A 24,781-nucleotide genomic window follows, 5' to 3' on the forward strand; every position below is an offset into this window, starting at 1 on the left:
ACTATAATCTTTGGCTTTCAGGTTCACTATTATTTGCCTTCAGGTACAAATTTTAAAGTGTACAGAGGCTTCTAAACAGAATAGTATGGCCTCAGCCAGATACTGAAAGGCTTGTAACTCAGTCATCATTGAAGTGTAAATTCCTTTTCAAAATAATGTTCTTCACTCAGAGAATGCTTGTGCCTGTGCTTCGTTCACTTGTCAAATACAAATAGGAGGTCACTGTGAATGCCCAGGGGCAAATCCAGCTATTCCGAAATTCATTTCTCCCTCTATTTGGTTGCAGAAATAGGATTTCAAATGTAAAAGTGCTAAAAATGTCCACAGATATAGAAACCAAAGGCACTGTGCTATTCCACTGTGAGGACGGATGCATTTGTGACCAATGAACAATGCCAAGTTTTTAATGCAATGACAGCAATCACAACAGACATCCACTGCATTGAAAGATGTAATTGAAAGATGAATATTTGAATATTCATACAACAGTCCTATTTGAAAACTTTATCTCCAAATACAGTATTTAAAACTAATGGTTGCATTTAGGTTCTGCTACAACTTCCTAAGATTTCTTAAAACCCACAAACCTGCTTTGCTGATTTATTTACAAAAATATCACAGACCTTTAATTAATTTAAGCTGCAGGAAGTGATCAGTGTATACAATAAACATTCATAGTAAACACACAGCAACTACCAGAAATCCATACTTTTCTTTACTCCTTTTGTTAGATTTTTCAAATGTCCTTCCCTTAAAGTTTATAATCAAATCTTTTCATGGTGATCTGCTTCCAAACCCTACCGCCTTCTTCTTTCTGTGTGATCAAACTATAAAAACATCATTTGTTATCTCTCAAGTCCCATCCTTAATTCTTCTTCCTAATCACTTTTATACTGTAAAAACAAAACAGGGCATTCTATCTTAATGTGTTTTTTATATATCTCTATGTTTCGTTGTTTTCGTCTTTGCACAATTTTGCTCTTCTTCCAGAGATTCAGTTATGACTATGGTCAATCAAACATGAGTAGAGAAAACAAGATAGAAAGAAGAAAAGGAAAAAATTCTGAATAAATTCTAAATCTATACCATCTGGGGTCAGTTCTTTTCTTTTAGCCCTCAGGCATACCAATAACTTGTGACTTCACACAAATCCCTAGACTGGCTATCCCTGAGCACACTTACTTACGTAAGGAGAAGAAAATGTCCTCAGTAGCCTCCTATTGTCCTACAAAGTCCCAATGCTAGCATATCTTCTTGATGAACAGAGAAGGTGCCACAGGGCACAGAGAAGGGGTTTGCAGTAATAGGACTTGCCACAGCAATAACTTCCCAAACAGAAAAGTCATTCAGAAGCAAAGGAATTCATTTTAATGGGCAGGTACTACAAATACTAAGTAATATAAAACCTTCATTAAATATCAGAAGAATGCTTAAGTTGACAGAGAAAATGGTTCTCCCTTTTGGATACGGCAGCCCTTTGCCCATGCAGGTAACTTTTCATTTCTTACGATTTCTTAACATTTTCATTTCTTCCCTATAACAGGATGACTCTAGTTAATAATCTGGTACTTTTTGATAGCAACCTTTAGCATATTTTTGGCTGGGGCAGCAATTATGTTAATAATTAGTTTACACAAAAGTGAAATATTGTTAAAGAAAAAGAAAGAAAGAAAAAATTTAATTGAATGGAGACCACTATAACCAAACTTATTTCTCGCTAAATGTTCTAGTTTTTTAAAAGTTAATTATTAAAGTATTTAAAATTAGACACAGAATGAAAGAAAATAGAATGTCTTGAAAATAAACCTAATGTCATCATTGTTGTACATTTAATTGTATGATGAACGAAGGCCACACCTGTGACATTACCAAGCAAGGTGGCTGGATGAGTTAAAGGATCTCCATGAAGCACACACGATTTTAGGATCAACAGATCCACAGAAGAGCACCGAAGGTTGTTTTCCATCTGTTTTCATCTTCTACAAACTGGCCATTATACAAAAGAGGAAAAATCTGCTCAAGTAAACAAATCCTTTCTTATATCCTCCACAAAATTCTCCTTAATAATTTAACAGAGGAGCTTTTCAAAAGCTGTAGGTTGAAGCTCTAAATAAATAAAAGACTAACAAAAGTGTTACCAAAATATTCCACCTCTGCATAAATTCCAGTATTCTATATTCTAGAAAAACTGTTAATAATGAGCATTTTTAAAATAAACGGCTTTCATATATTGGAAGACATTCTAAACTTATGCTTGCCCACCAGTCATTCTATCAGCCTCTTGCAGTTACTAGTTGTTACTAGGGTTGCTTATTACTTTTTCAGAAAATCTCTAACTTGCCCCAAGGGAAAGCAGCTCTTTTTATACAGCTAAATGAAAACTAAACTAAAAAATTGTCCTTTGGAATTCTTCAGTACTTTGAATGCATCACGAGCAGCACTTTCGATGCCTTATTGCCATTCTTTAGGCTAAAGCAGCTCAGTGTACAACAATCCCTCCTCCTCCACCCTGCTTCTCTGTGTGGGCAGAGCTCTGGTTAGGCACTAGAGAAGGGAGGTGGTAGTTTAAGAACAACATAAGAAACTGGTGCACCAGCACCACCTGGTGGGGACTGAAGAGATGCAGCCCTTGCTGCTGCTTCAGGGATGAACCACTTGTCCACTTGTTTTCAATCCCCAGCCGACCAGACGTTCCAAGATCAGAATTTTCAACCAACGAGACGAGTACCACATGCATGCTTCATAGGCTCTCTGGAGTACTGCTGGACTCTACGATTTAATCATATGTCCCCTGTGATGCAGCTAGCTAAAGTAATGCCTTGCTTTAGAGCAGTATGCAGAGATGTGTGTGAATTCTCTACTTTTACATTTAAAGAAGAAACAGTGGAAAGGCACAGGCCATTTGTTATTGTCTGATCAAAACCCTCCAACCAGAATCATTTTAAGCCTGAAGCACAAATAATGAATAATGATTTGCTGCCTTTTATTCATTTAATAAATATTTACCCAGTGACTACTATGTGCATATATACATATATCACAGAATTTTAATCTTAGGTGAAACTTAATTAGTATTCAATTTGGTTGTTCAATTTCTATAAGAATAGGTAATGTTAAATTGCCAAATCAGATTACATAATTAATAATTATGGCTGGGCGTGGTGGCTCACTCCTGTAATCCCAGCACTTTGGGAGGCCAAGGCAGACAGATCACAAGGTCAGGAGTTCAAGAACAGCCTGGCCAATATGGTGAAACCGTGTCTCTACTAAAAATACAATAATAACAATTATTATTATTATATAGTAGCTAATATGCACGTTACTAGACTTTATTGCTTTGTTGACATAAAAGAAATCTGGATTTGAAAAAAGAAAAAAATTCCAGGATTGTTTTTAAAAACATTGAAGGATTTCCATTCTGTCAGTCTTGAATTCAGTCCTTCCAACCAAGATATTCTCTAAAAATGACAAATATTTAAAATATTCTCTTTATGTCTATGTCTTCCCTGTAGACGAGTGGGTTCTTAAATAAGGGTGATTTTGCCTCCCAGGGGATGGATGGTAATGCCTGTTTGGTGAAGGATGCTGGAATCCTACGATGCACACGACAGTCCTCCACAACAAAGAATTATCTGCTCTAAAACGTCAATAGTGCCAAGGTTGAGAGAACAAAAACTGTGTCTTATTCAAAAATGTATACTATTTGGCAAGATAAGTGATAATTGTTTGGTGCAACAAACTGATTATGACATCTAAATAATTCTTATTATTTTCCAGTTGTACAATTGTGAAGGCAGGGTGGACAGTCTAGAATTCAGAAAAGGAATGTCTACAGCTCCAGAAAAATTATTGAAACTGACATCAGCAGACACATATATTTATGAAACAGGCAGAATAAAATAGCCTACCTGCACTTACTTTGGCCTAGATGAAATGCCGCACAAAACCACTCTGCTTTCCTGCCAGCTATGAATTTGTTAGACTGCCATTTAAACTTCAGAAGAATGCCTATGTCAGCAAAGTGTACCCTTAACACGACATACAGGGCAGAGCATCTTATTCCCTGGAAAAGCGTGTTTCATTCCCTATATAAGTAAAGTGCATCATTCAAAGCCAGCCTTTCTGAGTCTGATCACCATGGAACATCATGAAGACTGGGGCATAGACACTGGACTACAGTGGACTCACAAGGGTGATGTTTCCTTCCTGAGGACTCTTGGTGAAAAAGAATCCAGACTTCTGGTCATTGCCCCTGTCAAACTATTAGAAACTGGGTGATTCTTCCCCCAAATGAAGTTTCTTCTCATATTACTATTCCACTAAAGGTAACTACAATAAGCGCTTTGATGAGGATCATTCTAAGAAACTTTCCATAAATATAAAATTATATGAAAAATAAACTGGTCTATAGGCTGCTATTTTCATCCAAAAATACTTCACAGATATCAGCTTATATCTGTAAGCACAGCTCTGTGTTGTCATTTGAATAGACTTTAGATGCTATGACATTCAGTTAAGACATGCTCTTTTTAAGGTACCGATTACTTAAGGAAGCAAACACTCCATGAGAAATACGTGACATGCACGATCAAGATGAAGCACAGCACTGTGAGGAAAGCGACAAGCTTTACCATCTTTAGATGCAATTATCATATTTCTAGCCATACACCCTGAATGTGGTTGAAATAACCGGGCCACCCTTCCCTGCTATTCTCTCAAAAACCCTTTGGGACTGGTGCAGGTAATGTTAAATGTTTAAGGAAGTATTTATGGACTAGAGAAGCCAAGACATAGGCCTGTGGAGGCAGCCTCAACAACAGGGACTACTCCTTCTGAGGGGTACTGCACTGGCAACAGAAGACAGAAACAAAGGTAACTTTAAAAGGTGGTGTTGGGATTTGGACAAATATATATTACTTTTATAATCAGAAAAAAAATTAAAATGTTAATATTTGTAACACTGAACATTAAATTATTTAAAATGTGGTAGTTCAATGTTTTTTTGGATATCAGGTCTCAAAGTCCTAAATCTTGCAAATGTTTTTTGGTGTCTTTTTGTTTGGTAATCAGGGTATAAGATTTCAACCTTTCCTATGAGAGTTGAGGAGCTAAAGAATTATACTCTGTTCTTACTACTTCTGATAGTCACTGTGACCTTTAGAGGGTCATTTAAATGGCCCACTCACTTCCAACTTAGATTACAAAACTTCCAATTGCCACATGCTGAGTATCCTAGGCCCACTGCTCACACCAGCCCACAGCATCATCAGTTCCATGAAAGGCCCACATATTTCCTGCTGAAGTGAAATTCTTGATGGAGGTATGATGGCAAATAACGGTGTTCACTTTCACTTCTCGGAAAACAAGACAGTACACTAGATTTTGAGTTCCTATGAGACAGGCCCAGAGATGGAACACCCAGCTCCCTGTTAGGGAAAAGAGCAGTGAGAAATCAAGCAACAGTCAAGAAGAAAGAGTCATGGTGATGGTACTTTCCACTGCTGTACAGTGGAAAGACCTTCAATGGAAAATAACAAGGACTTGGGAAATTCTAGAGTTTTAAATCCACCTGCAAGACGTGCTCCAATATATTAAGGTCATGCAGTTGAACTTTAAGGAAAGTTCTAATTAGGTATGCAATACAAGGGCCTAAACTAATGATCTGTTGGTTCATAATTGAACAAAACACAAAGTTACTTCAATGTTAGAAATAATAAAGGCCTATATTTTCAATGAAAAATACTCTTAATGGAAACCAACAGGAAGATTTTTATGACAGTTTCTGAACAGGCCAGAGAGTTTAGCATATTAAGTGACTTGTAACTATTCATGAGTGAGAAAATTTTTTTTTTTTTTTTTTTTTTTTTTTTGAGACGGAGTTTCGCTCTTGTTACCCAGGCTGGAGTGCAATGGCGCGATCTCGGCTCACCGCAACCTCCGCCTCCTGGGTTCAGGCAATTCTCCTGCCTCAGCCTCCTGAGTAGCTGGGATTACAGGCACGCGCCACCATGCCCAGCTAATTTTTTGTATTAGTAGAGACGGGGTTTCACCATGTTGACCAGGATGGTCTCGATCTCTTGACCTCGTGATCCACCCGCCTCGGCCTCCCAAAGTGCTGGGATTACAGGCGTGAGCCACCGCGCCCGGCCGAGAAAATATTTTTGTAATAATAAAAGCTTCTTTATTTCTCTGTGTGTCTCTTCTTGGTGAAGAGATAATGAAATTAGGTTAGATACATTTTGCTAGGTTAAGACCAACCAAAGAGAGTTAAGAGAGAAAAACCAAACAATTTAAATAGAGTTAGATGGCTCACCTCCAATACTGACAAACATTACCAGATAACCTATAGTTTGAAAGTTCACATTAATTCAGGAAATGTATTAATATCTTTTTTCTCATTTCAGACAGAATTTGAGGAAGGCTGTATGCAGACTTAGAGTATAACAGGAAAAGAATTTGTAAGAATAAATGAGTGTAGGCCAAAAGAAAATAAGGGTGGAAACAAAAGGAAGCAAGGAGAAAATATATCTTGGGAATGTGTGCATTTACAGAAAAATTCGTAACTGGAAATTAACACTAATTTATGAGGTAAAAAAGAAGCTTTGCCACTCACCAATTTTAACCTCTGTAAAGGTATTCTGCCTACATCTATTTGTGTCCTTTCTGGGACATTAGTGAATCGAACTTCTGGGACCGCAACAGCGCACATGACATGAGCCCACCTACAGGAAAGGAGACATTAAACATCAACAAACATTCCCTAAACTTACATACTTCAACATGGTGATGCCAATTCTCACAAATGGGAAAAACACAGATGAGCAAGAAAGCCAAAAGCCTACATCAATCACAAACAGATTCTGAACTGCAAACCTCCTGAATGATACCTGGGCAGACTCAGTACCACAGGTGCCCAACAGTATTGTACCATGAAGAGCTGGCACAGGTCCAGGACTCAATCCTATTAACATGTACGCATTTTTTTACACTTGATCTGCAAAATACTGAAATGTTGGTTTCTTATTTCATTTGACGCTGGAATAGGCATGTGCTTAATGTATTTAAGCTAATCAATATGTGGCAAAAGATTAGTTCAATTAATAAAAGGTATGACTGGCTACAGCATACAACCTTTTTAAATAATACAAATGCCATGAAGCAAACTTGTTCAAGAGCAAAAGTTTTCCAAAAGAATTAATGCTGCCGGGCGCGGTGGCTCACACCTGTAATCCCAGCACTTTGGGAGGCTGAGGTGGGCGGATCACCTGAGGTCAGGAGTTCGAGACCAGCCTGACCAATATGGTGAAACCCCATCTTTTAAAAAAAAAAAAAAGAATTAATGTTAATCTTTAATTAATTAGTTTCTTGCTGCAACCTTACTATAGTCAAAGGAATCCAGAGACAAAGAGAAATGAAGTTTATCTTGTACCCTTGTTTCCTACTTAAATCCTAGTATCTTCTCTCATATTTTGAAAAGTGACAAACTTCCCACGAATATAATTAAGTGTCTCATAAATGTTATATCCCAAAATAAATATAGAGTCATGAGATCTTGAAAGAACTGTCAAATCCATCAATCTATTTTTAAGCCAAAGCGTATTTACTTCACTCAAACAGCATCATACTCTATCCTGTCGTTCAAGACCACAGGAAGAGAGAACAAGTATCAACTCCACCAGGGCATTCTTCCATGTCGAAATAAATACTATGATTCTATAGAAAACACTATTGCTTTCTGTTGTGGTCCAAGCATAGGAAGAGAACTTCTTATCACCTGTGTTTTTACAGGAACCACCTAAACCATCTCACAGTCTGGCATTCAGTGCAGTATCCAAGAACAAGTGAAGACTTTTTAGTACAGTGCCAATCATAACAGACAGGACTGTGAAAGAAGATGATCCAAAATTAAGCAAAACTTATGGTTCCTTACAATAAATTTTATCAAGGTAATAATGATAAATACCTTCACTCCTCCTTCCAAGCAATCAGAAACATGTGCAAATGTATAAAATTATGCTAACTCCACTATCACATTATACCAGGAGTCCTAACTCTAGTGCCCAGGAGGTCAGGTGGGATGCAAGCAAATACACATATACTAGGAAATCATGGTGAACTGAGGAGCACCTACCCCACTGACACTGGGTTCTCATCCCAACTTGTTATTATTGCCTTACAGGAATATATAATCATTTTCAATTAAAGGTGAAAATCTGGATTTTTATGTAAAAATCTCTCAGTTTTAAAATTTTAGATGAAATTTATAAAATGCTGCATGGGTCCAACAAAACATATCTTGGACCTGAATCCAGCCCTCAAGGGCCAGCCTGCAAAATCTGCCTAAGTTATTTTGACATGTCTCTATTCCAGCAGACCCTGAAATAAGCTTTGGCCCTATTTTCAATATTAAAACCTGGTCATGAAAATAAAAATAAAATCCATGCAGAACAGTCATAAAAACTAGATTGCCTTCCTTTTATGTTCACTTATGACTCTCTTTCAAGACTCTTTTCATATTCTCTACCTGATCCCTTTAAATCTTAATATCAATGTTTTCTCCCTATCTTTTCTAATTTAGTACACATACATTCTTGTTAATTTGCTAATGTAAAAAGTAAATGGTTTTGTTTTATTATCATTGTTATGACTGATTTAATCAGAAGATCACAGTTTCATGTTCTCAGGTATGCCCTGCTTTCAACAGACCAATAGCATCCATCATATTAAACACCAGGATTCTAATGGCACCAGGATGATAAGGGCTGCCTTCAGTCTTAAAACTCTGCAAGTAAAAGAGGGGTTATTTATCATGGTGTCAAATACAAAGAACAGAAGCATAACTTGGTCTACTCTTGCCCGGCAGAGATGAGAGTGCTAACAGCAGACATCTCTGAAGCACAAAATTCCAACCTCAGATCTGAGCAGCAAAAGCTTTGAAATCATGTATACAATGAGAGGTAAAGTGAACTGTCATCCAAAGGTTCTAGTATGAAGAAAGAAAAATAATGAAATTCAAAACAATTAATGTATTACTTACTTGTTGTTCTTAGTTTGCTTAAGAGCACCTCCTCTCAAATTGCAGAGACAGCATTCCTGGGGGGGGGGAGAAAATACCACACGATGACCAGACCCACATAACAAAAGTCATTACCATTCATCTAAATAGTCTTAGAAATCCTAATTTTTCATTCTAAAATTAAAACCATCAGGAATTACATGAAGGTCTATCTAACTCTGACAAGTTCAAAAAGGAAAGATGGAGGGAATGGTAAAGGTACACCCCCTAAATGTTTAGAGTGTAAAATTCTCCCAGAGGTAACCATCATGAACCTGGTATCATTTTAAATTGACACTGTCATCAAAGGAAAGCTGTGACACAGAGAACTTGGAAGTCCAGAGAAGTATGTGCAAGAATTCTAGAGCAGAGAATGCATACACAATGGGAATTCACTCCTGGATACAGAGTGGCTAATGAATGGAGTCTGGGGAGGCTTCTCTCTGATACAAGCATAAGCAAGAGGCTATTTTTAAAAGATATTCTTTTCACCAAAGTACCATTTGGGCCTCACTCTTTCTGTGGACAAATAGCATTGGAAAGTGTTCTTATCAACCCCCAGCTATCCAGCCCAAGAAAACAGCACCATGAAACGTTTTGCTTTATCCTTCCTACATAAGCTTATCCTTTCAGCACTCTTATGTGTCTTTCCTTAGCATGGAATTTTCCACTCCAACATGACTCCAACTGCTACAAATATAGATTTTGTTAGTTATTTCTCACTACACTCTCATGGAAAAGACCAGGAAAAGCAGGACTGGAGAGCAGTGCACTGCCTTCTCCTAACCTAAAACGTTTTTACATTAAATACCTAAGTAAAATTTTTAGCTTCAAGCTTGTCTTCCCAATTTTCTGCATTAATACATTTTTTAAATCTGTGTAAGTTATTTGGGTTTTTTTTCCTCCAAACTTTATACACAAAACCTCTTTACCCTGTCCATTAAGGTGATGTCCTTTAACAAATTTTAACAATTTTGCCTAGCTTTACAAGGAATCCATCTAACTGATCTACTATTAATGAGATGTGAAACTTCATAGCTTTTACTTTTCTGAGGAGAACGATACAGAAAGAACTGGAAAGAATCATATATCTGTTTAACTTTTGTTAGGCAGTAATAAATGCAAACAACCAGAAATGTCCAACAGGTTTGTGTGTCTGAAAAGTCTCTGTACCTCTACATGAAACTTCCTGGATTCAGAGTAGTAAAAGATACACTGTGTGTATTGACTTGAATCCATTATAAATCTAGCTCAAGGAAATGACAACTTATGAAGAATTTTCTCTATCCAGGCCACAAAGCCATATCCTAGAGGTCTTTGGAATAACTGGTTTTGATGAATCACACCAGGAAAGCAAAATTTCACTGTCCAAATACTGAAAATGAGAACTCTGGTCATTCATTTTATAAGTTCTAAATTTTAGGTATTTTTCCAGTAATTTACCACACTTTCTACAGAGAAAGAGGAGGTAAGAAAGAAAATGAATGAATGAAAATAGAAACAAAACAAGGTCAAGTGCTTTCATTGTATACATGAAAATGTTAGTATCAAAGTGGGAATACAGCAAAGAGTTGTGAACTGTGAAGCACTCAAGCTCTAAGAGAATTAGATGTCTGATTAATGAAACTCGTACTGAGAAGCCTAAAGGGACAAGTTAGGAAAGTTAAATACAGTGCAGCAGCATGGAAGGTGCTTAAAAGCACCTGATTAGGATCATTAACAGGTACACATGGTCTAGAGCACTAATCTAGTAAGAGGAAAAAGTCCTCTAAAATAGAACGTGTAGGCTCGAGATTTTAAATGGAGTTAAGATTCTCACCCATCACAAGAAGAAACTCATTCTTTCTAGCCTCCCCTCCAAGCCACAGATGCTAATAGACAATCCCAAGTCTTTGGTTGACCTGACCTCTTAGCACCATGCAACACTGTTGATCCTTCCTAAAGATTTTCTCCCTGTGGCTTCTGCGACTCTTACACTCCTCATTGCCCTCCTGCACCTCTAGTTGACCCTCAGCTTCCTTTAACAGGTTTGTCTCTCACTCTCCTCAAACGCTGGAATTTCTGTAATAGGCCATATTACTTCTATCTCCACACACGCCTGCTGAGCATCTGACCCACTACTCTGATTCCAATCACTCTCTATAAGCAAATGACTCACTCCGTAATCCTTAATCCCCTGAGGTATCTGGCTGACAGTGCCTCAGGCATCTCAAACACACGTGCAAAACTGAACTCATGTCTTCTTCCCAAGCCTGTACTCACCCTCTGTTTTCCATCAGTGGTGGCCACCATTCATTCTAGCTCATGCTGGAGGACATATTTTTCCTCTCATCCTTTACATCCAATCAACTGAGTTCTGTCAATCCCACCTACAAATCCACCCTGTTCTCCACATCATCACTGCCATCACTTTCACTGACAGCCCCAGTATCCTTCACCAGAGTAAACTATTGCAATAGCCACCCACAGTTACTCTGAACTCCATGAGAGAAGGTTTTAACACTTCTCAGTTCTTAATATGGCCTTGGAGGGCTAGAATCATCAGGTCTTGACCTTGGCCAGCCTCACTGTATTTAGACACCTCAAGGACCTCCATGAGGTCTCTTCTGTCCTAAACACTTCAGAATCAGCCTGCTCCACTCAACAATAAGTAAACTAAAAACATTCTTCACATCTCAACCTAAATGTTACTCCCTCAAACAAGGATCCCCAATCCCCTGGCTCAGGTACTTATCTCTCAGACATTCCCACTGATACTCCCCTTTTATTATTATTCTTGCAACTGTTTGTTGCATGCTATCTGCTGCCCTCACTAAACTGTAAACTCACTGAGTGTTATGAGAGTATCCATCAGTTTAATTGCTCTCACTCTATTACGATATCCAATATAGAGTATACCCTTAATATGAGTGTGTTAAATAAATAACAAAACATGGCAAAACAGGAGAGAGTAAAAATCTTGAAAATTAACAGAGGATTGAAAAAATGCAAATATCTTCAGAATCTCCACAGTGTCCAGAGAACAGACCTTGCAGAAGGGAAAGTCCTAATCCCACACTCAAAACACTTGAAACCTGAGTGGATTTAATCAAACTAAAGTGGCAATAAAGCACATGCCCAGCTCAAATACAAATCAGATTGACTTCACCCCACTGCAGGAACCTAAGAGATAAAACAGCACACCCTTTTTGGAAATAATAATATTCATTTCAGTCATCATAGTCGAGCACACAATCAAAAAAGTACAAGAGGCTGGGTGCAGTGGCTCACACCTGTTATCCCAGCACTTTGAGAGGCCAGCGTGGGTGATCACAAGGTCAAGAGATTGAGACCATCCTGGCCAACCTGGTGAAAACCAGTCTCTACTAAAAATACAAAAATTAGCTAGATATGATGGTGCGTGCCTATAGTCCCAACTACTTAAGAGGCTGAGGCAGGAGAATTGCCTGAACCAGAGAGGCAGAAGTTGCAGTGAGCCCAAGATTGAGCCACTGCACTTCAGACTGGCAACAGAGCAAGACTCCATCGCAATAAAAAAAAACAAAACAAAACAAAACAAAAAACAAGATATACTAAAAAGCAAAAAAAAATTTATGATCAAGACAGGAAATAATAAAATGTTGATTTCATTAGCCAGATTTAGAAGCAAACTGGAATTGGCAGAGTAAAAGTTTAATGAGTTTAGAGACAAATGAATAGGAAGTACAGTCATCCCTCAGTATCCAAGGGAGATTGGTTCCAAGACCCCTCAGATACCAAAATCCAGAGGTGCTGGAGTCCCTTATATAAAATAGTGTAGTATCTGCATACAACCCATGCATATCCTCCTGTATACTTTAAATCATCTCTAGATTACTTATAATACTTAATACAATGTAAAGGATATATAAATTATTGTTATACAGTATCATTTAGGGAATAATGGCAAGGAAAAAAAGTCTGTACACATTTAGTTCAGACACAACCACTGTAGGCCTAACTACATTTCTGATCCACAGTTGGCTGAATCCACATATCCACCTATGGATACAGAGGGCCAAATGTGTAAGATTGAAAGACAAAAAGAAATTTATAAAAACCAATACAGATCGATGGGGGAAAAAAGCAAACTATCCAATTTATGTATAACTGGAGTACAAAAAGGTGAGAAAAGAGAAAATGGGTAAGAATGTTGGAAGAGATGTTGACAGAAAAATTTCCATGACTGATAAAAGATATCAACCCACAGATCAAAAAATTGCAGCAAACTCTAAACAGATAAATATAAATAAAACACTCTCGACTACATAGCAGTCAAAATTCTGAAAAACAAATTAAAAGAACATACCTTAAAATGAGAGAAAAAAAGCTACATTCAGTAAACAACTACATAAGTTACAAGTGACATCTAACCTGAAATCATGAAGACAAGCAGGCAATGGAACAGTATCTATTAAATACTACAAGAAAAAGCTGCCAGCCTAAAATTCTACTTCCCAAGAAAACATCCTTTAAAAATAAAGGCAAAACAGAAACACTCTCAATGTGATAAAAAAATCTAACAGAATTTGTCCCCAGGAGATCCACATAATAACAAATGCCAAAATAAAGTTCTTCAGAATAAGGAAAATGAAATCATGTGCCACCAAGGATCAGCAGGAAAGAATGAAGAACTCCAAAAATACCTGGGTAAATATAAAATCATTTTTCAGTATCTTCAACACACACACACACACACACACACACACACACACGCACACACACAGAGAGAGAGAGAGAGAGAGAGAGGCAGGTAGAGAGAGAGGGAGAGAGGGAGAAAAGGAGGCAAAGAGGGAGAGAGGAAAGGAAGGAAAGGGAAAGAGAGAATGAACAAATTTCATTAAAAGACAAATGCTTAAAACAAAAATAATGACACTGTGGAGTATAGTAAAAGAAGAAGTAAAATTTAAGATAAGACCACCAATAAAAGGGAAGTGCTGATGAAATTATACTGTTGTAAGAGTCTTACACTGTTCATTAAGTAGGATATTATTTGAAGGCAGAGTGTGGTCATTTAAAAATGTAAATTGTAATTTTTGGCAACCACTTTTAACAAAGGCCTCTAAAAATTTCCAAATATTGCATTCTAAGAAACATAAGCTCACAATCAAAACTCAAAAAACATACAAAAAATATGATTCTATCAGCAAAAAATAATAGTGGAATTAGATACAAAATGACCCGAGCCACAAAATGTAAAATACATATAGTTGACCCATGAACAACATGAATCTGAATTGCATGGGGCCATTTATATATTGACTCTGCCACCCCTGAGACAGCAGGGCCAACCCCCCTCCTATTCCTTTTCAGCTCACTCAATACAAAGAGGACAAGGATGAAGACCTTTATGATGATTTATTCTACTTAACGAAAAGTAAATATATTTTATCTTCCTTATGATTTTCTTAATAATTTTATTTCCTCTAGCTTATGTTATTGTAAAAATACAGTACATAATAAATGTAAAATATAAACTGTGTGTTAATCAAGTGTGTTACATCAATAAGGCTTCCAGGCCAACAGTAAGCTATTAGCAGTTAGGTACTGGAGGAGTCCAAAGTTATATGCAGATTTTCAACTGTATTAGGGGTCAGCACCCCAACCCCTATGTTGCTCAAGGGTCAGTTGTATTTTAACAAGTTTTTAAAAATAAGTAAGTGTATTTAAAATACAAAAAAGAGACTCTAAATGACAAATTCTATTTTTAGAAATCAAATAGAATTCCAGGAACAAAAAACATTGAAATTAGAACTATAAATAACATATTGAATAGCAAGTTACTCTTAAAGACAGAATTAGACAGCAGAAAGACAGAGACTAACCAAAAACTCATACCAAAAACTATTCAATAATGGTATTCAAAATGTCGAGATCCAACTGAATGAAGTGCGTGTTTATGTGTGTGTCCCTGACTCATAAGAATATACTCCAATAGATTTATAAACCCAAACTTAAAAACAGAACAGACCTATACAAGTATTATAAGAAAATATAGTCAAATATATTGATGAAGTTAGGATAAATATGGCTTCTTAATAAGACATTTAAAAGACAAAAGATACACATCAAAATTTAAAAATTGTAAAGAATAAAATGCAACATAATTAATATAAAATAACACAAAATAATCCCAGTAAATATATCAAAAATTGTTTTCCAGAAAATATTTTTAAAGCCTACAGTTACAAAAAATAGGTGAAGAATTCAATGACTCTTCATTGCCAGTGATCACATGAAAAGAAAACCAACCTCAAGAATAAAGATGAAAAAGGAAAGAATGAGATCTAACCTCAGAGTTTTAAATCAGAAAATATCCAATTTGGGGGGCATGTAAGCTGTTATGACGGTTTTAGAGAAGAACTTGGCATTGTCTATTAAAATTTAAATGCACAGAAATATGACTCAGTCGGCTGACTTCTTGTAATCTACCCTAAACATTTAAATCTATGGAGAAGGACCATATAATAATTATCATTTCATTTCTGTTTCTAATGGAGAAAATAGTTACCTCTGGGGGGAAATGGAATTATCAGAAGCCTAAATTTTATTTGCAATGACCAAATTTTTGTAATAAAGCTTGTAGTTTCAAACAGTAATGAAAATGACATGGTAAATCTATAACCACTGAAATATTAAGAATTACAAAAAATAGTATGAAGGAAAAACACTAAGGCAAGTTAAGTAAATTGTGATACCATGTGGGTCCCTGACAGCAAGCCATAACACTAGATTATAATACATAGAAAAGAGATGAAAAGGCTGGGCGCAGTGGCTCATGCCTGTAATCCCAGCACTTTGGGAGGCCAAGGAGGGCAGATCACAAAGTCAGGAGTTTGAGACCAGCCTGGCCAACATGATGAAAGCCCGTTTCTACTAAAAATTAGCTAGGCATAGTGGCGCACACCTGTAACCTCAGTTACCCAGGAAGCTAAGGAAGGAGAATTGCTTGAACCCAAGAGGCGGAGGTTGCAGTAAGCCAAGATCATGCCACTCCAGCCTGGGCGACAGAGTGAGACTTCGTCTCATCTCAAAAAAGAAAAGAGTTAAAAGGCCAACTGACAAAATAGCTTAAGTACTTTTCTGTAAAAAATAAAATTTGAGATTTTTGAGAGTGTTGGAAATGGGAGCCTTTCCTGATAATATAGTATCTGGTTCCTTTGTATTAAAGAAAGAAAACCCACAGACACACAAAGAAGTTAAACCTTTTTACAAGAAACATGTATACTTTAAAATTAATATGACTGTGGGTATTTATATTTTTTCTTCTATTTTATTTTAATTAGATGAAGATTTAAAACAGGCACCTATGACCTGTTCTAGACACTTTCAGTGTACTATAACTTCTTTCCAATGTATCCTATGGAGATATCAAAACTATTCAGTCTTACAGAACAAAATAAATAAATAAAATCGAACAGTCTGTGCTCATTGCCAGCCTTGTTTTATCTTATGTTTAATGAGCATGCCTTTTCCAAGAACAATAACACCCAGTACAAAATGACTCACTATTATAAAGATTTAGATATATTGCTAGTCAGTCAATGTTCCCTATAACAAAACAAATATATATATATATATATATACATATATATATATATATATATATACTAAAATGCCTGTTATAAATGATTACTCTGTAATGCAGCTGTTATTTCTGTCTCCAAAGAACAGCATTTAAAAAGCCATTCTGCTATATATTTTTTTCCTCGGGGTGGCTAAAAGATGAATGAAAAAATATAAAATCTGATTATATTCTGAACAGTTTTGTACTTTTTCTAATGAGGTCCCTTTTGCTCACCTAACACCACTGACAAAATCCCCTTTTAACAATACCAGATATTTTTTAAATTTGGTTTCATAAAAAATCACCACTGAGATGAACAGTTAGTACAGCAATTCATAACATGGAATGATTTCTTTATGGCTCAGTTATTAAACCATGGAAAAGAGTATTTATAATCAAAATGCTGACACAACATTAACAATGGTGAGAACGGTATTGTTATAATATGGCTATCACAGTTGTTCATTATTTGCAGCCGAGGGAAATCTTGTTCCAATGTCTCTTCTATAAAACATCAGTTAAAGAAATGCCAATACCAACATCCTCAAGCTGTGTTGTAAGAAGCTCTCATTTCAGCTAGCATATCCATAAGTGCCACTAAAGCCAATTTACAGTGTCGTATAAAAATTACTTGATTGAAGTACCCCTACAAACATACCCTCATTTATCTGACATGCTCATAACAGAAATGCAAAACCGTAAAATAGGGCTGTCTGAGCTGGGAAAACAAAGAGTAATTAATCACATTAATGGAAAACCAGTGCTCATCAGCAAGTCATGGGAGAACCATTTCTTGATATTTGGTTCATTATCAGGGCTGAAAAAAGAACAGGATCTCTCATTGAAGGACAAAGCTGGTTTGAGTCCCGAGTGATTATAAAATTGAATGCAGTACCTCTTAAATGGAAATTCCACAAATTTGGAAATTCCAAAATTCACCTCTAATGAACTTTTTTACTGGCAAGTAAATTCTCTCGCTTAGTGAAAATATTCCTTTAATTCAACAAATATTAATTAATCACCATTATGTGCTCTAGACCCTGAGCAACAGGAACGAACGATAAAGACCCTGCCCTCACAGTTGACTTATATTGGGGGGTAATGCAGACAAACTGAGTGAGTAGATCAAGTGGATGCTAGAGAGTGGTGGGTGCTGTGGGAGCAGGCCATGGAGTTATCTACGGAAAGAGGGATGCAGGCAGATCCTGACCTTTTCTAATAGGAAAGGTGGTCAGAAAGTAAGAGGAAGAATATCTGATAAGGCTTCACAGGCCACAGAAAAGGGTAACGGCTTTACTCTGACTGAGATGGAAGCTCTGATAAGGTCTATGCAGAGCAAGGACATAATCTGACTCAAATCTTAGGTGAATCACTCCAACTGCTGTCTGTTGACAGCCAACTACAAGGGGTTAAGTGAGTATCTGCAAAGTTAGCAGATTACTGCTGTAATCCAGGAAAGTGGTAACGAATGAATTAGACATAAGTAATATCAGCAGAAGTGGTGGGAACTGGCCAGGATTCTAGATTCATTCTGAACGTAGAGAAGATAGAACTTACTGTTAGGCAGATGTGGTGTATGAGCGAAAGGAAAGCATCAGATATAAAGTTTTTGGCCTCATCAGCTGAGAGGCCTGAAGTCCCATTTGCTGGAAATGAGGAAGCCTACAGGAGAAGATCTGGAATTCCATGTGAATACCCACACAGAGAAGCTGCACTGGAAGCTGGCTATATGGACTGGCAGTTCAGGAAAGGTTGAGTGAACATTTAAAGGTACAAGCCAGCGAATAGTAGATACTGTTGAAAACCACCAAAGGTACGAGATTGAATGAGATCACCAAGTGGGTTAGTACAGAGAAGAGCCTCTAGTTCTGAACCCTGGGGGACAATAACATTACCAAGTTCCGGAGATGAAGAAGACCCAGCTAAAGATAGTAAAAAGAAGTGGTGGTAAAGTAGAAGGAAAAGTATGAGACTACTTGGTGCTAGAGGCCAAGTGAAAACACGCTTGAAACACAAGATAACGATCAACTGATGATGCTGGTAAAACAGGTATTTTCAAGGAAACACACAGCAACGCCCACAACTAAAAGAGGGTTAAGGGAGAAGCGGGGGAATTGGCAAGAGTACAGATAAGTCTTTCAAGGAGCTTTACAATATAAGGGTACAGAGAAATAGGGTGGTAGCTGGCATGTGAGAAGTCAAAAGCGGTCTTTGAGTTTGAAGAGGGAAGCAACAATAGCAGTTGAGTATGGTAATGAGAATGATCTAGAGAGAGGAGTGTTGGTGATGTGGGAGACGGAGTGAAGAATTAACAGAACTATGATCCTATGGATAAGGGAGAGGATGGCCTTAGATAGGAGCAGAGAGATTATACATATGACACAGCTGGAAACTTGCAAAAGATCTCTTCTGATGGCTTCCTGTTTCTCGGTGAAATATAAAATGAGCTCCTCAGGTGAAAGTGTGGATGGGGGAGGAAGAGTGGAAGTTTCTACACAGAAAATACAAAATGGTCAACCAGGAGAGTAGTAAAGTTAGGATGTTGGGAATGCAATTATCAATTACTGTGCACCATTGAGGACCCATTAAATTTACAAATTGAAAGTGAGAGCAACCTGCCTGCTAGGTATTTCTCTCCAGCTACATTCAGCTACAAGAGTGCAAATATAGAGTACACAGTTAGGAAGATTTGAATTATGTTGAGGAAGAATAAGAAAGTAGGAAAGTGACAAGGGAGTTGAGGGTATATGTAAGGAAATGTAGCTAAAAACAGAAGCAAGGACATGAGGGAAAGGAGAGACTGACAAGTTGGGAGTGTCACTGAATCCTACTTTTATAGTGAAGTTAGAGAATTTTGCTGGAGTCCAGGAACAAAAGAGTGTAGGCTAAAGAGTGACAAAAGAGGCTAAGACAGAGTGAGATGCCAGAACTTGAGAGATGACACTGGGAATGCAACATATCTGTGGAATGTAAAACCAATGACCCTTTGAAAAAGCTGTCTTTCTTTTGAATGTTGTATTCCATATTATTCTAATAACAAATTATTTCAAACTTAGCAGTGTAAAACAGCACAAATGTATACAATTCAGTAGATCAGAAGTCCAAAATGGATCTTACTGGGCCAAAACCAATATGTCAGCAGGGCTCAGTCCTTTCTGGAGGTTCTAGGGGAGGATCTGTTTCTGTGCCCTCTCTATTTTCCATAAGCCATACACATTCCTGGGCTCCCAGCACTCATCCTCTATCTTAACAGCCAGCAACAGCGAGTCAAGTTTTTCTCACATAGACATTACTCTGACCTCCTCTTCTGCCTCCCTCTTTGACGTTTAAGGATTTGTATGACTGAACCCAGATACTCCAGAATAATCCCTCTGTCGTTAAGATCAGCTGATTAGCAACCTTAATTCCATCTATTATCATAATTCCTTTTATATGCAATATATTTACAGGTTCCAGGGATTAAGAAGTAAAACACCTTTGATGGGAGAGGGGTACATTTTTCTGCCTACAATAAAAACTGCTGGCCAAAACAAAGCACACACAGGAAGCACAGGTAGGAGCTAAGCTGCCACCCTGGCCTGAGATGGGTGTCTCCATCTCATGTATCCCATTAGTAAAAATATGCAAGTTAATTAATTGTACTTAAAAACAGTAAAGAAATGAATGCCATTTCCGATGATATAAAGTTGAGCTAAAAAATTAAGTAGTTTTGAAAATCTTGTTTTGAATATTTCCCTGAAAAAGTCAGTGACTCACTTAAACCATACACATCTCTAAAGATTTCCAGAAAGTAATCTTTTAAGTGAAGTAGCCCTGTATTCTAACCAACTGAAAATATTGAGAAACTTATAATACACAAACTAAATTTTCATTATTTTTTACATTCTAGAAATGTAGTTTTCCTTCATCTAATTTACAACACTAGCCAAGTAAACTTACTATATTTTATCTATTTAAATATCATCAGACAACAATTTACATAAAAGAGAACAAAAGAACAGAAAATCATGTTGTTTGTTTCAAAATACATTTTTTTTTCCTGGAGTTATCCTTCTAATGGCATTATTGGCAATGGTATGAAAATTAATTAGAGGTGTTCAGAGCACAGCTCTGGTAGCTGTGTTACAAGCCAGGCACATATTAAGTGGCAAGAGGCATATATAATTTAAGACTGGTCAGAAGTAATCTACATGGAGCTTACTACATTTACATAATAGTATTTCCAGGATCCTGGGCAAAGTACTCCAGGATGACCACATATCTTAACTTTGTTAACATTATACAACATTTGGTTTTCAAATAGAAACCCAGCTGGCTTATTCTTTCTTCCAAGCATGACCAATGACAACGAAGAGCAAAGTATCTGATTTCAAATACCTAGAAATAAATTTAACCAAGAATGTGAAAGACTGCTATAAGAGAAACTATAAAAAAATGAAGAAAGAAACTGAAGAGGATATAAATAAATGGGAAAACATTCCAAACTCATGGATTGGAAGAATTAGCATTGTTACAATGAAGTATTACCCAAGGCAATCTACAGATTCAATGCAATCCCTATCAAAACACCAATGACACTCTTCACAGAAATAGGAAAAAATAACCCTAATATTTGTATGGAACCACAAATGGCCAAAGCAATCTTAAGCAAATATCAAAGCTAGAGGCATCACACTACCAGACATCAAAATATACTACAAAGCTATAGTACCCCAAAACAGCATGGAACTGGCATGAAAACAGATACATACATAGAGGGAACAGAATAGAGAGCCCAGAAATTAGCCCACATGTCTACAGTCACATAATTGTTGACAAAGGTGCCATGAACACTCATTAGGGAATGGACAGTCTCTTCATTGGATAGTACTGGGAAAGTTGGGTATCCATATGCTGAAGAATGAAACTAGACTCGCAACTCTCACCTTATACAAAAATCAATTCAAAATGCATCAAATACCTGAATGTAAGATCTGAAACGATAAAACTATGAGAAGAAAACATAAGGGAAACACGTCAGGACATTGGTCTGGTAAATGATTTTATAAATAAGACCTCAAAAGCAAAGGCAACAAAACCAAAAATGAACAAATGGGATATATCGAACTAAAAAGCTTCTGCATATCAAAGGAAGCAATAGAGTGAAAAGAAAAACTACAGAATGGGAAAAAATATTTACAAACTACTCATCTGAAAGAGGATTAATATCTGGAATACACAAGGAACTCAAATATCTCAACAGAAAAAAGGAAAAAACATCTGATTTAAGAACAGGCAAATGGCCAGGCACGATGGCTCATGCCTATAATCCTAGCACTTTGGGAGGCCAAGGCAGGCAGATTACTGGAGCCCAAGAGTTCAAGAGCAGCCTGGGCAACATGACGAAACCTCTACTACTAAAAATACAAAAAATTAGCCAGGTGTAGTAGCGTGTGCCTATAGTTCCAGCTACTTGGGAGGCAAAGGTGGGAGGATTATCTGAGCTCAGGAAGTCAAGGGCTACAGTGAGCTGAGAGCGCACCACTGCACTCCAGCCTGGGCAATGGAAGTGAGACCCCATCGCAAAAACAAGCAAACAAAAAGTAACAAGGAATGGGCAAATAATCTGAACATACATTTCACAAAACAAATGGAAAACAAATGTATTTTTAAAAGGTAAATATCACCAGGGAAATGTAAATCAAAACCACAATGAGTTATCCTCTCACTCCAGGTAAAATGTGAATTATCAAAATGACAAAAAGTAACAAATGCTGGTGAGGATGTAGAGAAAAGGGACTACATTCCCACTGTTGGTGGGAAGATAAACTGGTAAAGTCACCAAGGAGAAGAGTTTAAAGTTTCTTCAAAAAACTGCAAATAGAACTACCACATGATACAGCTATCCCACTACTGGGAATGTATCCAAAGGAAAAGAAATCATTGTATCAAAGAGACATACAGGACCTTCCCCACCACCACCCATCCCCCCGCCATGTTTAATGCAGCACTGTTGAAAATAGCTAAGATAAGGAATCAACCTAGGTATCCAACAAAAGATGAATGGATAAAGAAAATGTGGCATATATACACTATGGAATACTATTCAGCCATAAAAATAATGAAATCCTGTCATTTGCAACAACATGGAAGGAACTGGAGGATATTAAATGAAATAAGCCAAGAATAGAAAATTAAACACAGCATATTCTTACTCATATGTGGATGCTGAAACAAGTTGATCCCATAGAAGTAAAAGTAAAACAGAGAATACTAGAGGCTTCTCGGGATAGGGAGAAAGGAGGAATTGGGAGAGATTTGTTAAAAGATAAAAAATTAGACCCACATAGGATGAAGTTCTACATTTTTGTGTTCTATACCGCCGTAGGATCCCTACAGTTAACAGTAATATAAAATTTCAAAGAGCTAGAAAGAGGATATTGCATGTCCCAACACCAAGAAATGATAAATGTTTGAGATAATGAATATGTTAATTACCCTGATCAATATAGATTGTATGTACTGAAGCACAACTATGTACCCCATGAATATGTACAAGTATTATTTGTCAACTTAAAAACCAATGTTGTTTTAAAAAGCAACAACCAGATTGAGAGACCAACTGATGCCCCACCACTACCATCAAAAAAAAAAAAAAAAGTAAATGATTTCTTCATCATGCTGCTGGATAACTTTTTGCCACTCAAAAGAAATGCCTGCACTGCAGTTTTTCCTCACTTTTCCTGGGGATCGCTCTCCTCATTGCAAAACAGATGTGCCTTGCAGCCAAGTGACCTCCAGGCATGCACAGCCTGGTGTGTAGTACAGTATGTTAGGCTCCCTATAATGTCACTCATTATTCTTCTTGACTTTACTTGTGCTCTCTAGCTGAAGCACTAAAGATTAATGAGGCATTTGTTCTCAATCAAGAAGCTATTTATGAATACAGTTCCACTTACAGTAAGCTATCTAGACTTCTTTTTATTTCTCTCCATTACAGAGCAGAGGTGGGGGGTGTTATTGAAGAAAAGAAAGAGGAAAGAACAGAGAAAAATGATTTGTGACTTTTTAGCTGGTAAGCAGTTCCCTAACGGAATGGCTTCCACATCATAGCTATGCTGTCAGGATAACTGATATCCTCATATGTACTCTTCTGTTTGGCTAAAGTGAAATAATTATTACCACCATGGCCTTTGCAGGCCAAGGTTTAAGTCTGCAGCTATTCAGAATAATTTGCCACCTCAGGAGGCAAGAGGTAATTTTGAAGCCAAATACATTACCTCAAATGAGGGTGTAGAGTCATGTCCAGTGGTTTAAGAGACACCACAATGGGGAAGAATAAGATAGCAAAAGCAACCGAATGGCTACCCGCCCGATGGTGAATGCCCTGCCTTTGACAAGAACTGGGCCTTTCTTTTTACACTAGTTTTACTTTGTATAAGGATCAAAGTCAGCCTTGCAGGCTGACAGCCTCTCATCACCTGGTCTTGACAGTATCCCGTGGAATATTAAAAAAAAAAAAAATCAGCATAAAACAGATCAGAGGGAATAGTGATGCCACCATGACTTCTCAAGGCCATAAGCCAATCTGATCTCCAAATCAATCACTCTGATCTACAAAGCCACTTCAGAGCTCTTTGAAAAAGAAAAATGTCAACACTGTTGTCAGTTGGGAAATTGAATTCAAGACATTATCCAGTTCTGGGAAAGGTCCTCTGGACAGAAACTAGAGTAAATATGAAAGGGAAAAGAACCTGCTCATCCAACCAATCACGCTAATTATACTATAGTAAGTAGAAAACCAGTAACACTAGAAGTTAGTGCTGGCTTTATTCTCAATGTAAACAAACAAAAACTAGTCAAAAAAATTCTTCAGGATTAGGTCAGTGGCTTGGCCTTCTTCCCCCTCTAAAAACAAAAGCTGAGCAGAGGAGGCGAGGCCTGGGAATCAGATGGCCTGGCATCCTGGCTCTCTTAGCACATACAATGGAGATCCTGGGCAAAGGAATCACAACTCTTGAACCCTCTGGTTCATTATTTGTAAAATGAGGTTTCTGAAATAGATGAAGAATTCCTTAGTCTTTATGGGTATCAAGTTCTGTGGAAATGAAGAAAAGTCTATCCCTGCTAGTTATATTAGCTTACATAAAAATTCATAGTTA

At 37.2% G+C, this 24,781-nt stretch overlaps 1 protein-coding gene across 5 annotated transcripts in view; it reads right to left on the minus strand.

Annotated features, from left to right (window-relative positions):
* Positions 1 to 24,781, minus strand: part of KDM4C (lysine demethylase 4C) — a 390,541-nt gene that overhangs the window by 111,828 nt on the left and 253,932 nt on the right. For all 5 annotated transcript variants that reach the window (XM_012451385.2, XM_012451384.2, XM_064381825.1 and 2 more), the window contains 2 exons: positions 9,038 to 9,093; positions 6,614 to 6,722 (listed from right to left, as the gene is read on the minus strand). In XM_012451385.2, the coding sequence (XP_012306808.2) occupies positions 6,614 to 6,722; positions 9,038 to 9,093 (165 nt within the window). The remainder of the gene's footprint in view (positions 1 to 6,613; positions 6,723 to 9,037; positions 9,094 to 24,781) is intronic.

This window comes from Aotus nancymaae, unplaced genomic scaffold (assembly GCF_030222135.1).
Source record: "Aotus nancymaae isolate 86718 unplaced genomic scaffold, 86718_ANA_hifiasm-v0.15.2.pri h1tg000003l, whole genome shotgun sequence".
NCBI lineage: Eukaryota > Metazoa > Chordata > Mammalia > Primates > Aotidae > Aotus > Aotus nancymaae.